The 15,935-nt window shown below is 36.6% G+C and overlaps 1 protein-coding gene across 1 annotated transcript; it reads left to right on the top strand.

Moving 5' to 3' along the window:
* Nucleotides 1–502: 502 nt before the first annotated feature.
* Nucleotides 503–11,756, top strand: LOC116254398 (probable LRR receptor-like serine/threonine-protein kinase PAM74). The gene is made up of 13 exons (XM_050077925.1): nt 503–575; nt 858–1,368; nt 2,224–2,711; nt 4,259–4,391; nt 5,043–5,111; nt 5,195–5,266; nt 6,179–6,250; nt 6,519–6,703; nt 8,201–8,418; nt 8,515–8,641; nt 10,087–10,155; nt 10,243–10,423; nt 11,213–11,756. The coding sequence occupies exons 1-13, from the start codon at nt 503–505 to the stop codon at nt 11,640–11,642; spliced, it is 2,628 nt and encodes an 875-aa protein (XP_049933882.1). The 3' UTR covers nt 11,643–11,756.
* Nucleotides 11,757–15,935: the final 4,179 nt, after the last annotated feature.

The following is a 15,935-nucleotide window of genomic DNA, read 5'->3' as shown; positions in this document are numbered from 1 at the left end:
TGAGGGGCTGGTTTTGTTTGACAAATAGTCGTTAATCGGACTTCTTTATAGTTGGGAATGTCGATGGATTCGAGTTGAATCCGATGTACTCCTAATCTATTTACAGATTTAGATTAGAATTTGAACTTAAATAAAAATGAAAAAAAAATCTACATCGTATATGAATCCGAATTTGATACTAATCTAATTGTTACGTTCACATTACAATCTTAAGAACCAGCTTTCAAAATGTGTGGACAGGGTGTTTATTTAAAACTAAACCTACAGCACCGGATTCCAATCTGATCGGACATTATTTAAGTCCAAACCCAACCAGATGTCACTCTTAAATACAAATTCTATCCTACATTTTTTAAAAAAAAACTGCAGTTTATCCAAGAGTATTTATCGACATCCCTATTTATATATATATAGGCTCTCTTTGCCAAATTAACGCTCAAAGGAAGGTTGGTTCTGCTTCTGAGCGTGGAAACCGCTTGTGTCGATAGATCATCCTTTCAAGATGGCAGCAAGCTCCCTGCTTCTTTTTAGCTTATGCATTGGTCTCCAAATTTTCTCTGGATTCGCTGATAAACGTAAGTGCCCCCATGATCTCACCTTGGGCTTCTTTGGTTTTTCCTTTAATGAAGAAATCCACACGAGATTGACCAACATGGATACTCCCGCACAGTTCGTGCTTTTTATTCCCCTCCTTCCTCTACGTCTCTGTAACTAATGTTTTTCAAAAGTGGCATGTTTCGGGAGACTGATTGCTTTCATACAAGGGCGGAGTTTTATTTCAAGGAACCATAGACCCACCCCGAAACGATGCAGTTCATGCATCTTAACTGGTGAGTTTCTTGTTTTCTTTTTCCCAGTGGTCTTGAACATCGATTGTGGAGCAACGGGTACGCGCAGTGACAGCCTGGGCATGAAATGGGTCGGCGACGACGGCTATATTAACACAGGCCAAACAGCGAAGGTTAATACAGACTACCAAGAATACCAGACCCTCCGTTACTTTCCCTCCCAAAAGAAGAGCTGCTACGTGATCGGAGGCGTGAACAGGGGAAGGAAACACATGGTTCGAGCACACTTCTTCTACGGCAACTACGATGGGAAGTCATCGCCGCCATCCTTCGATCTTCAATTTGATGGGAACCCTTGGGTGACAACTTCATCCAACGGGCCCTCCACTTGGGAAGTAATATATGCACCCAAGAGAGAAAACATCAGCATCTGTGTTGCTCAGACATCTCCGGACCATATACCTTTCATCAACGCCCTTGTGATTAGGGAATTTGAGGAAGGCATGTACAAGACGAACGGCGCAGAAGACGTTCTTCTAATGTGGAGGAGGATAGCCTTCGGATCGAAAGGCTTTGTTAGGTAAGGCGAAAAGTTAGACTTTCAACCTTTTTACTACCTTTTCTTTTTCAACCTTACACAAAAAGATTGCTCGTATTTTGATCATCCGGTACGCGATTTATATATATATATATATATATACCGAGCAGTGCATATTATCAGATCGGTGTATATAAGCCCGAATTAAAAACTTGAGAAAAAATCTTTTCATACTTCTTAATTTCTGCTTCATAGTATTTAAGGTTTTGAAGAAAAACAAAATCGTCAGAATTGGCCTGAATTAGCACGATTAACTGTAACGCGCTTTTTAACTAATCTGAAACTTTATTTTTTAGCGAGTTTTTATACATTTTTTCGTCTCCTATGAACAACTTCTCATGTTTTTGCCAATTCACAGCCAATTCTACTGAATCAATGAATCAGCAGATTCAAAGATTCGTTTTGCAAACCGATTTTCACAACATAGGACTAAAATACTTTATTAACATCATAACTAGAAAAATACGTTTTGCCTTCCAAGTCGTTTATATACGGTTTCTACGATTGTGTACTTTTGGATGTTATGGTTCGTACATAATTAAATGCTAATGTTTGTGCAGCTAAAAATGGGAAATTATCTTATGGTACAAATTATATATATATGGAGCGATCTGATGTGTAATTCTTTCTGCTGAAACTGCTAGGGCTGATTGTGACTTGTTATCAAATGTATAAATTCATGATGATCAATGCTAATCATGGGGGCGATGTCTGAGCAGCTTCCTTTGTCTTCATCGCACGGTTTATCGTCTTGATCTGTTTTGCCCAGTTCACCCTTCGGTTTTGTGTTGTGCTCGGTTCCTTACACGCTTTGACTTTCATTTGTTTGATTGGCAGGTACCCTGACGACCCTTATGATCGTTACTGGCATTCAACAAGTAAGATCGATGGCGTAACTAATGTAACGAGAGACAACATGAGCCTCAACAAAAACTTCCCGGATATTCCGGGACTGGCATTAGCCCACGCCATAACACCAACGTCGAGCAATGTCACGAATCTGACAGTCCCATCGTCGGAGACGTCTTTGGATGATGCTACGTATTACTACAATTTCTATTTCTCCGAAGTGTTAGAGGCAGCTTACGAAAATAAAAGCAGGTCTTTCGATTTTTTTGTTGATGGCGAAAAGCATAACGACGACGGTCCTATAATCCCTCCTTATCAGTTATATGTGAGGAACCACAATCGGAGCCGTAACCTGACTGGTGGATCGGCCATTTCCTTGGTCAACACACCAGATGCATCCCTTCCTCCCATCCTCAACGCCATGGAGCTTTTCACACTCAAGACAGGGCTCGCTGATGGAACTAGTGAAAATGATGGTATCTCTCTCTCCCTTAAAGAATTAGTGGACACTTTATAGATTCATCATCAATCGATTAGTGGACATTGATTGCTGAACGGGTTCATATGAGCAGATTCATTTGCTTCATCTAGATGTCATGCGCAACGTTATGTTGTTTTTGCTTACCATTTCTAAAATTAACTTTGTGGTAACGTTTGGATGGCACACTAAGGCCGTGTTTGCTTACCTCTGATCTCAGCTCCTAGATCGGATTTGATAATAGAGATCAGAGGTAAAACAAACTACTGATCTCTGATGGGTAGATTTCAATGCCGCGAGAGGGCTGAAATCCACGGATTAGGGATCAGACCCTCTCCATCCGAGATGAGGGCAGACAGCGAGAGACAAGGGTTGGGTGGAAAATCCACCCTGATGCTGGCCGGAAAAGGAGAGGTGGAAAGAGAGTGAAAGAAATCAACCCACCCACGTTCTGTCCACAGTTCAACTGCACACCTGTTGAAGAAAACAAGGTGGTTGCAGTCGAAAGAGAGATATACGATTTTTTAAAAATTGATCTTTTAAGTCGGCTTTGAAAAGCTGATTTGTGAGTTTGGACAATAGAACCGAAACACTTTTTCTTCTTTTTTTTTTTGTGCCAAAACTAGTTTTGTCCACAAAACTAGTTTTGATAAAACTTAATTTTTCGTCATCCAAATGCTCATGAAACAGCGTTTTGGAAGAAAATTATTTTTTACCACGAAAGAAGAGTTTTGGGGTGTCTTCGAAACACCCCTATATATGTGACATCTAATTATCAATGATCAAACAAATTATGTAGGCAACGAATAATTCCTTCACATAGTCCTTTTGTTGATCATTAATCCACAAACATACAAAAACTATTATGTTAACTTATTTTGTTCAACCTCATCTATTCATGAAATTTTGCAATTTTTTTTAATGCCATTATTTTAAACATTTTGAGCACGTCCATGTAGTTGGATTGGCTGGCATCCAATGCCGTCTCGGCTCAGTAAACTACAGATAATGAAAATTTATTCCCTCGACTAATGCCTCTCATTAAAAGCGAGAGGAAGAGGTAACAAAATCATTGTTGGCCAACTCACCGAGTCGACTTGGGCATGACCTGAGTAAGCTCGGGATCATCCTGGGCCACGAGTTAGTAGTTGATACCAAAACTCTAGCGACTCGGCTTAAGAGTCCGCCGATACACTGGTCAGTGACTCGGATTGAAATAATCGAGTTTGGTTTTAACTGCTTTAAAGTGAAAAAATTTTTCTGTTCTTAACTATTCTTTTTTTTTTCTCTCATGAAAGCTTTTATCAAATAATAATCCATCCATTTGCAAATATATTCTCACCATTAATCTCTTAATCTATGGATGCCCATGGAGAATTAGATGGTTGATACTCTATAAGTTAAGGAAGTGTTCTTATATTTATGGTCTTCTTCACGGTTAGATTTGTTGACAAATCATAACTGAGATCATGCTGCTCTATGCAGTAAATTACACTAGAAATTAATTTGAGCACAATGTTGTTTTTTTGTGACAATTGGTTGCAGTGAAGGCGTTGGAGGAGTTACGGGGTCAATATCAACAGCTTCAGTCGTGGGCAGGTGATCCATGCCTTCCCAAAGGCTCCACTTGGGATTGGCTCAACTGCAGTGCCGACAATCCACCACGCGTAACTGAACTGTGAGTAGGACACAAATTTATGAGTTTCCTCTTAGAAATATAATAATAAGAAGAATATATATTATTTTCCTAAAACACAAGTTTGAAAGCACCATGTTTTAATTAAATAAACGTGATTATGTTAAACATTTCATTGTTAATTTACATAAAACATGCATAATTTCTGTCATATTCAGAACCAAGCATGTTTCTCTTGGCACGTGTGTAAAGGAAAGTGTTTCAAAACCCCAATGTTGTCCTTACCGAACACCTTATTCGTTGTACTCTACGAGAGAATTGGAGAATGTGTCGGTTCATACTTAAGATTTATTGTTGAAAATAATTTGTCATTTAAGATAGAAAAATACATTAGCTGAAAAACCTGTCTTTTTGAAAAGGACAACCATATGAGAAAAAAAATGTCAATAACATAAAAAAATGCATTTTCCATGTTCATTTTTTATTCTTTTTACATTTTGTTGTTAGGATTTCATATTTTATTTTAAAAAAAAAAACTTGCTGCGATTTTCAAATTTGCCATATTATTCCAGAGATAAATCTAGTTGTTTAAAACTAGCAATAAAAATCTTTTTCCTTCTCTCACAGCAAGACTAATACTTTGAGCATTAGGCATTTTCGAGTAACGTTGCCCTTCACTTTTACTTTTTTAAGGCACCTCAACGGATCACGCTTGAACGGCAACCTTACAGACTTCAGCGGCTTGGCTGCACTTGAGATAATGTGAGCAAAACACCGTAATTCTTCGGTTTCCACTTGCTTAATTATATATATGGTGTCTCACTGAATACCATCTCATTTTGCAGTGATCTGAGTAACAACAGCTTGAACGGTCAGATCCCAGAGTTCTTGGGGAGATTTCCTTCCTTGAAAGAACTGTGAGTTTATATACGAAAAAAAAAAACACTTCAATAAATTGCGAATGGTAGTTCAGCTGATTTTTTTTTTTTTTCCATTAGTTCAAGTCCATAAAGTTTTTAGTACAGAAGGTTAGCTCCAGTTCTTGATTGTTTAATCTCAATCTATCCTGTGTGCTTTCTTTTAATTCTAATGAAGCCCCACTGGTGACATCAGATTGCTTCAGAATTACCAGATATGAAAAATGTTTTAACATCAGATTAAGAAAAACATCTACTCAAGTTTGGATTTAGATACAATTTTAAATAAATATACAATCGGTTTTGGATTGGCATTTAGATTCAATTGTAACTAAGCATTCCTTGTCAAATATAAATAGATTTTGAAAGTTAATATTTAGTATACTGTAATGTGGTACGGTAAAGAATACATGGAAACATTGACATACCTAAACCTCCCACCCCCAATGGTAAAGAGTACACCAAAATGTTGGTAGTATTGAAATACATAGTTCTCTCTTATTAAGTAAAGCTAAGTAAAACAATTAATACCAGATGTTATTTAAGGAAGCTCTGAAAGTGCCTACTTTCAACTCCTATCTATGTCAACGTTAATCCTCGTGCTCTACAAGTGTCATTTTTTGGTGGTGTTATGTCTAGCACTCTTGAGAGTTGATGGCTGCAAGATCAAGGGAGAGCTTATGCAACATCTGTAATCGGCCTATAACCTCCAAAAGAAGTGAAAACATCATTCATTTGCTTTGCATAGAAGGATCACAACATTTTTGTCAACTAGTTATGTAGAAATTGCAGTGCGCTGAATCTTTTGTTCCCTAATTTGAGAGCAATCATACAGTTTGAATCAATAATCTGTTTGGTATAATCACCATTGGTCATTATTATGACAAGATTTCCGTTGATTGTTGCATGTAGGAACCTGGCAGACAATAATTTCATTGGACCTCTACCTGCATCACTAGCAAGCAACAAGAAACTTAAACTAAAGTAAGTGAAATTTTTTTCGGAGAAGGAAATGCAGCATTGTGACCATATTTTAGTGTATGATAGAGAGAAAGAGAGAGGGGGCAATCAAAGGGTGCTCAGATAACTTCTTTAGGCCATCGATAGGCAAACTAAAAATATATTAATTGTAATTTGGTGATGGTATTCCATACATAGCATACCAAAGTAAAGTTATGACATCTCTAATTGGGTAATGTCATTTCATCTATGTACAACATCTTGAATTCTCTTGAATTGTCTCTACTTTTAGTATAACGGGAAACACCATCACTGAAGTCATTGCAAGTCCACTCTCAAATAAGAAGCTGATCATTGTTGGAGTATCAGTTGGCCTGGTTATCTTATTTCTATTGCTAGTTGGTTGTGTCGTCAATGCACGCCTTCTAAGCCAACATCTTCGACCATCACTGAATGTTGTGTTCGAGAATAATGTAGGTAAGTCATTTTATTCCGAAATGTGCCTCAATAGTCTTCAATCAAATTGATTGCAAATGGCATATTCTCTTAGATCCCAACTCCTTTTAGCATATTGGCAAAGGCACCTCCCTATGAAAGGAAAAATAGACCATTTTTGCTCTATAGTCAATACTTCTTACTATTAAAAGTCTTTCTAGAGAATGTAATTTTTGTCTCCATGTGTACCCCATTATGATGTTGCTCATTGCCTTGGTGCATTATTTTTTCATACTTTATAATGTTTGTCTTCAACCAGTTACATTACAGAAGTGAGCTTGAATGTATCCTCATTTTTACAAAAAGAGGCCATTTAGAACTAATCAGTTATGCATTCTCTATTGCCTTTTAATATAGAACACATCTACATTTGTCTAGTCTATGTTTGTTTGTGGGGGATAATGGACCAATGCACTTGTAGTCTTGAACCTCATTGACATGATGAAATGTAAGTGGATGCATTGGATATCAGTACTTCAATATTTGAAATTTCAGCTTACTTCTTCATTCTTTTGTCTACAAATAGTAGTTGTTTATCTAACAAGAGTGAGACCTTGACTTGGAAATTAAATTATAGCTCTTTTGTTTAATCCTTCTTTCTTTCTTTGGTAATTGCAATTGTGTTTGGTTGTTCATTGCCATAATAATTTCTCTGCTTTCTGGTCAGTCATGCATGCCCTATTGCCTCTTGATATAGAATACATCTACATTTGTCTAGTCTATGTTTGTTTGTGGGGGACAATGGACCAATCCTTTTGTAGGTCTAGAACCTCATTGAGGTGATGAAATGTAAGTGGATGCATTGGATCTCCATACTTCAATATTTAAAATTTCAGCTTACTTATTCATTCTTTTTGCCTATAAATAATAATTGTCTATCTAACAAGAGTGAGACATTGACTTGAAAATTAAATTATAGCTCCTTTGCTTAATCTTTCGTTCCTTGTTTGGTTATTGCGATTGTGTTTGATTGTTCATTGCCTAGAATAATTTCTCTAATTTCATTTTTTCATTGTATTGATGGGAACTTTATAAGGTTGAGTAGTGATCCTCCTGTTCACTACGTCACCTCCTTATGTTTACAACACAATCAACATTAATAAGATAAAAATGATGTTTCTACAATTGTTGGTATGAAGGAAGAGAACAGGTGGTTGGTGTACTCCGTTAAATTGAAAAGAGATAAGTATTCAAGAAGTTTCTTTGCACACTTAGACCTAAAGGAGGCTGTCATAATAAGAGTAGGCAATTACTATCAAGAAAATGCCATAGTTTAATTCCATGGGCGTCAACCGCTTACATAACATTGTTCCACGCGTGTCTCCTAGAATCAATTGCATGCATTGCACTTCTTTATGAAATTGAATGGTACTAAAATTGTCAAAACAATGAATTAACAAATAGGTTTCTAACACATAGCCACCATGAGACACAAACTACAAGCTTGATTGGCTAAGGAATTGTCTCGTGAAATTGTAGAGAACCATATCATGCAACAAGCTGGTTGCATTCAATTGGAGCAAAATCAAGCATTCACCTATGAAGAGATTGCTAAAATCACAAAAAACTTCGAAATCCTTATTGGAGATGGAGGATCTGGTTTTGTTTATTATGGACGTCTTAATAATGGCAATGAAGTTGCTGTCAAAGTATTGAAAGACTGGCAAGAACAAGGATCTAAAGAATTTGTTGCAGAGGTTAGAGTAGATTATGTTTATTATCAATTGTTTTCAACAATTTCATTCCCATAATTTTATGAAGGAACTCAAGCTTTTTCATGACCAACATTGCAGGTCAAGTTATTAATGACAGTGAATCACAAAAACCTTGTATCGTTCATTGGATTTTGTAATGAAGGCATGAATATGATTATCCTCTACGAGTACATGCAGAATGGAAGCTTGAGAGGCATCTTAGCAGGTATAAACCTAGCCAAATTTCTTTTTTACAATGTGTCATGAATTTAGAATTATATTCAGTAAATCACAAAAACATGATAATCATCTCATAGGATCACTTGCATAGAATATGTTAAGGATATGCATAACCACTAGATGATTACTTTGAAATGTCATAAAGGATTTTTTCTTCAACTCTCTATAAGCATGTCATGGCATATGATCATTTGAGATTGTAATATGAATTCACACACATAACTTAAGGATGATAGTTAAAAAGTTAGGCAGTTTGCAGCTCTTGCCTTCAAAATATTTCATGCTTTTAGGCATAATTGAAATGTAGAAGCCATTTGCCTAGCCTTAATAGAAGCTTTTGTTATTCTGCATTATTAGACATTTTTGTTGTCAGTATAAATTACTTCAAAAGGCAATTATAATTTGTGAAGAAATTTTCATGTATATTAGTGATTGCTTCCCACTAGATTAAGTTTAATTATGAACTTAATTTGTCATATTTCAGTCTTATGCTAATATTCATTGTTTGTATGTCGCCTACTTTAATTGTACTAGATGGGTGAGCATTACTTTCCCTATGATTGTGTGTTATACTCTTTCCAAAAGACAAAGAAAATGAAAATATGTGTTGTTAAACAATTATTAGCATCAGAACCATTATCAGCCATGAAGAGACTAGAAACTATCACAAATAATAAGAAGACACACATCTAGCCAACTTTCAAGCAAATAGTGGAAACAAGTGCATGGTCCTTGCATTGCCCATTGGCAATTGCTTTGGTACTTATCTTCTATATTAGACAACCTAACGTTACCCATTTTTTGAATGCTAAGGAAAGGTGAAACTCCATTGCCACATTATTCTTGTAGTGCATACAAGTAAATTTCTATGAGTTCAATGTTTAGCCATGAAACTAAGACCATGGAAGCGAAAAATTTTGAGCAGAAAAAAAAAATTATATGATCATTCAAGCTAAAACAACAATTGCAAAGAAAGATATGATACTTCACAACAGATGTATATGTTCAAAAAGTGGCAAAATAGAAGAATAAAAGCATGAATTTGATCTAGTTTGATAGGATTACCACATGAAGCACTACAGAAGATCAAATCCATAAAAGCACCAAATAATGAACTTAAAATGAAAATCTTCCAAACTATTTCCTGTCACCCTCAAGTTGGCATGCGGAAACAAATTAACTGCCCAATTACTAGCAAAGACATTTTTGGCATAAGAATTGTTTATAAGAAAATACGTGGTAAAGCAACATACATATATGTACACCTTTTAGAACTTGAAGCAACTTTTTTTTTTTTTCTTAATCCCCCAAACCTTTTAGGACAATATTATTTACATAGTTCATACAAGGGCCTATAGTGCTTCATGTTATCTTAGTAATAAATAAGAAAATTAAATATTAAGAAATTGAAATTGTTTTCTTTAAATGCAGGAAAAAGAACTGGAGTAGAACTTTTAACATGGAAGAGGCGGCTGCAAATAGCATTGGATGTTGCAACAGGTATGCAACTCATGTCATTCAGTCTCGACAACTTCATCATCTTTAATGGTCATTTGTGAATGCTAATAAGTTGAGTATGTATTGCAGGTTTGGATTATCTACACTCAGGTTGCCAACCCTCCATAATTCACAGAGACATAAAAAGCACAAACATACTTCTTAATGAACGACTAGAAGCCAAAGTAGCAGACTTTGGAATTTCCAGGGCTGTTGAGAAGACTCAAATATCAACAATGATTGCTGGTACACCTGGATATATTGATCCAGAGTATGTTTTTTCTTTAAGTCATTTGGCCTTCTTTGATAAAGATTTGAATATTTTTTGTGGTCTAAAACATGTCATGACTGATTCACCGAGTAGTAGCTTTTGTAGCTAGAGCAAATGTGAAATGTTGGCTTTATTAAACTCAGCTCAGAACGAAGCCAACTACATGAACATGATTTGATTGGGAGAACAATGAAGCTAAAACATGAAAACAATTCAAACTATGCTTAAATTAGAAACTAGGAAAGTGCAGTTGTCGGCTATGATTGTTTTGGCATGTTGCCCCATGCTCAATTGGTTACCAAAACATGCTAATGAAGTAGAGTCGAGAAATTGTTAAGTATTCCATTCATTTGATGCGATGAACCTATTGACCATTGAACATTATGCTATATATGGGAGCCCCATGCTGTATATTACCACTATAGGCAATGCTCTTGCACGTCTAATACCTTTCTTTCAAATAATTTGATGCAACATCTTCTACTTGCATATGTTGTAAGCTACTTGTTTTTTCATAAGACCATACAATTGTTCAGCTCAATATTGAAAAGAGAATCACTAGAAACATGAAAATTGCATCATATTACATTCAAGAAAATAACATAAAGAAGAAGTTAGAATATCAACAAGACCTTATTACTAAGAAGGGCTCTTTCGACCCATAGATGATAAACCCTTCTAATAAACCTTCAATAGTAAAAGCATGTAGATCCACAATGAAAGCAAGCTACATTGACTTCTGTTGAATTAACTTTGAACAAAAGGTTGCTATATGTTTTGGTTTTGCAGGTACTCAGAAACAAGCATTCTTACAAAAAAAAGTGATGTTTACAGCTTTGGTGTGGTTCTTTTTGAGCTTATGAGCGGTCAGGGAGCCATACTTGGCAGTCTTGAGGAGCACTTTCATATTGTTGAATGGGCAAGATCAAAGATTGTGAGGGGTGACATATTAAGCATTATTGACTCAAGGATTAAAGGGCAGCACAAAATAAATTCTGTGTGGAAGGTAGCAGATATAGCATTAGCATGTACTGCACGAAGGTCTGTTGAGCGACCAAACATGCATAATATTCTAAAGGACTTGAGCGAGGCGATGGAGATTGAGACTGGTAACTATTCTTTTGATGTTTCAAGGATAGAAGTGATGACCACTTCAGTGTGTTCTGCTGAAACACCTAGTTCAAGTGCAAATCACCCAGAACATCCATTAGCAAGGTAGAAACTTGTGTTGATATCAACATCATAACATACAGACAGTTTTGTTGAAACATTAGTTGATCTCTTGCTATTTGACAATTGACTTATTAAATAAGCAACACAAAGCAGCCCTGTATGCCAAGTTCCTTGGTTTTTTATTCCTATGGTTTTTACTTTGTGGTAGAATATCTAAACTGAGAACACTAACCTGAATGGACAGGGCGACTATTTCATTAAATGGTTAGCAAAGATGTACAATGTTACCCTCGACTTTTAGACAGGAAGCCTCAAGGGATGGTTGATTCATGCAAGAACTAGAAGTTCTTAATTTTTAAATCTTAGTGTTTTTAAGGAGATGAAGAGTAGCAGTGTAGCCAATGGCTCTGCACTTGACATGTGGGTCTTCTCCAATGTATGCTTGATCAACCACCTTGTTGGAAAGATTAGTTTTCATAACTGAATGCCTATAATCTTTCTATGGTTGCAATAATTTAACTTGCTTTTTGTGGAAATTTAATACAGTTCAGTTTTGAATTTTCATCTATGATTGAGCATCAATTCAAGTCCACCAAACAAAAGAAAGTTATTTGTGGACGACAATTATAAAAATTCCTAAAGATTGGTATATTATAAGAAGCTCTCACAAGGTAATAGAACATATTTTCCATTTATTTGAGTCTACAAAGTTTTTTAAAGGGTCATTTGGTTAAATTAAACATCCAGAAACAAATTGGACTTTGTAATTGGAAAAGACCAGCTTTTACAAACTCAAGTCTTTTAAAATTGGAAAAGAAATTGGATTTTGGAGCTTGGGTGCTGGGTCCCTATTTCATTCTTTTATCCTGCCATTAGCTCCTCTGTCCGGTGATTTGAGCCAAGATATAAATCGCGAAAAGGAAATTCTAATGGCAATGATGAGAAATTAGTGAGGATATGAAAAACTGGACTTCTTGAGGAGAAATATAGTTAGTAAGGTCAGGGTTGAGTATCCAAATGTACGAGCCAAGGGGATGAGAGAAGGGGGCAGAAGAAGCCAATAACTTGAGCATCGCTCAGCCGGGTTGTGAAAATGAATTTGAACGACAAAAATAATAGATAGAGAGATTGAAATTATGTGGTTCAGATCATTAGATCTGACAACAAAGACTTCACACATGTGCCAGTGTATTTCTCATTAATCCTTCTAATGTGATACATAGATAAAAGGTAAGGCTGCGAAGAAGATAAGGAGGGTTACACAGTTGCCGCAACAGCTATCCTTTAAAAATGGAAACAAGAATCCAAACGGCTTGATGATGATAAGCTTTCTAAATTAGAATGTCTTGAATGCTAGTCAACATTATTGTTTCATCACTCCCCCCTCAAGTAGGGCATATACGTGATAGCAGCCCCATTGGTCAAGTGCCTGAATCAATTATCACCTTGATATCCTTTTGATTAAGCCATATGCTGGGAGCCAGATGCTGGGGTGGAGGTAGGACTTTACAATAAGGGAGACAGACTATCATTTCAAAATTTTGACAGGGCTGAAATATAAACTTTCAAAATTTTTATATAGGTGAAATGATTTTTTTTTTAAATTGCCTGTTAGTTTTTTGTTTTTTTTTTTTTTGAAATTTGTCAGTGGCCATTCCTCCGCTGGGCTCTGCCCTGGCCATATTTGAGCTGTTTAGGGCTATGTGTATATGGAGGGAAAATCTCACCCTTCTAGGCCATTTCTCTTGTAAGTGGACAACCAATTTCTATCTGTTACATTCTATCATGAAAGATTGAATTTGCTGCTATGTAAGCCGCTACTATTGTGAAGGGAGTGGGAATACTAAATTTCCCATTTCTATCACTTATTTTTTAGCCCAAGTGATCTCACTAGTTGTTGCCAACACTCGATACATTGCTCCTGCAATGGATCTGGAGATAGCCCTTTGCTTTTACCTTGTCCCAAAAAGCCGAATCATCTACACGTGATATAGGCAATAATAAGTTATAGATTTTCAATGCAAGCTTTCCCAAACAATATTTGGATATCCTTACAGCTATATGTTCATTTCTCATCCAATCTGAATCCGAATTTTATTCTAATCTAATTGTTACATTCACATTACAATCTTAAGAACCAACTTTCAGAATGTGTGGACAGGGTGTTTATTAAAACTAAACCTGTAGCTCTGGATTCCAATCTGATCGAACATTTACTTAATTCCAATTCCAATCAGATGTTACTGTTAAAATCAAATTCTATCCGACTTTTTCTTTTTTTTTTTTAACTCCACAAAGGAACATTGGTTCTGCTTCTGAGCGTGGAAACCGCTTGTTTCGATAGACCATCCTGTTAGAAGCCAAGCACCGTGAGAGAAGGAGAGTGGCGATAGAGGAAGGCGTTGAATGATTGTAATATTTTGAATTACCTTACAAAAGAGTGCAAGACTGAATATATACAATGATTCCCAACGTCTCTAATGTTAACGTTTAGATTGTTAACGTCTAGGTTGAGAATGGTAAGAATTGATTTTTATTACAAAATTTCTATGTATGGCATTTCTATGTATGTCGTGTCTCTCATGCCAACGGTCAGCCATAGTCCAGCTCTTGACAACGGCATGTGTGGGTGTCTCATGCCAACGGTCTGCCATGTGTCCAGCTCTTGACACTCCCCCTCAAACTGGAGCGTAAAGATTTTTGATGCCCAGTTTGCTTATGAGATGTTGAAACGCTTCTCGTCTTAGAGCTTTAGTAAATAAATCTGCAAGCTGGTCTTTGCTTCTAACATAACATGTCCGAACCATGCCTTGTAGGAGTTTCTCGCGAACAACATGGCAATCCAGTTCAATATGTTTTGTACGCTCATGAAAGACTGGATTTGCCGCAATATGTAAGGCTGCTTGATTATCACAATAGACTGTAACAGGAGAGGTATGAATTACTTGAAAATCATCCAACAAGTTCCTTAACCAAGTTACTTCACATACGACGTTCGCCATTGCCCTATATTCAGCTTCTGCAGAAGATCTAGAGACTGTTTGTTGTTTCTTAGTCTTCCATGAAATAGGAATTGAACCGAGGAACACACAAACGTCGCGTTTGTTTACATGCTGCCCAATCAGAGTCACAAAACGCACTTAATTGCATGTTGTTGTGTTTGCTCATCATAATCCCTTGGCATGGATTGAGCTTGAGATAACGAACGACCCTGAGAGCTGCATGAAGATGTGGGAGACGTGGTTGTTGCATGAAGCGACTTAACATATGGACAGCAAATTGTATGTCAGGCCGTGTAATACTAAGATAAATCAATCTTCCAACTAAACGTCGATAATATGTAGGATTTTTAATGAGCTCTCCTTGATCAACTTCTAATCCGTGGTGCTGCTCCATTGGAAATTCCATTGGTTTCGCTCCAAGTAGCCCTGCCTCATGTATAATATCCAATGCATATTTTTGTTGCGATAAATAGATACCTTGGTTAGATCGAGCAATTTCAATTCCCAAAAAATACTTCGGCTTGCCTAAGTCTTTCATGAAGAATTTTTTACATAGAAATTGCTTAAATTTTTCAATGACATCTTCTTTGTTCCCTGCAATAAGTAAATCATCAACATATACTAGCACAACAAGGAATATAGTTTTTCTTTTATATGTAAACAAAGAGTGATCAGCTTTTGATTGAGTGAACCCGAATTCTTCAAGGGCCATTGATAATTTCTGGAACCAATTTCTAGGAGACTGTTTTAGTCCATATAAGGACTTATGTAATTTGCAAACCTGATGCTCCCCCTGTTTAGCATATCCTTGAGGCACTTGCATATATATTTCTTCATATAGATCACCATGTAGGAATGCATTGTTGACATCCATCTGACACATAATCCAATCTCGGTTAGCAGCAATTGCGAATAGTGTACGTACCGTTACCATTTTTGCGACTGGGGAAAAGGTCTCATTGAAGTCAAGCCTCTCTTGTTGTGAATAACCCTTGGCAACCAACCTGGCCTTATAACGTTCTATGGATCCATCGGATTTGTACTTGATTTTGTACACCCATTTGCATCCGATCGGCTTGACACCTTTTGGTAGGGTAGTGATAGTCCATGTTTTATTATCCTGTAAAGCTCGAATTTCAGCATCCATCGCCTCCCGCCATTCTTTATGTTGAATGGCGTCACAATAGCTTTCTGGTTCAGACTTAGATACTAAAGATGTGAGAAAAGCAGTATGTTTAGTAGAAAAGTGTTGAAAAGAGGTGTAACTTGATATAGGATACCTGGTTCCTTTCTTTTGTCCTGGCGCGCAGACTTGATTGGTTGATGGTGATGGAACA

Source organism: Nymphaea colorata, chromosome 5 (assembly GCF_008831285.2).
Source record: "Nymphaea colorata isolate Beijing-Zhang1983 chromosome 5, ASM883128v2, whole genome shotgun sequence".
NCBI classification, from domain to species: Eukaryota; Viridiplantae; Streptophyta; class Magnoliopsida; order Nymphaeales; family Nymphaeaceae; genus Nymphaea; species Nymphaea colorata.
The sequence above is the reverse complement of the archived record's forward strand: the minus strand, read 5'-3'. Positions and strand labels throughout refer to the sequence as shown.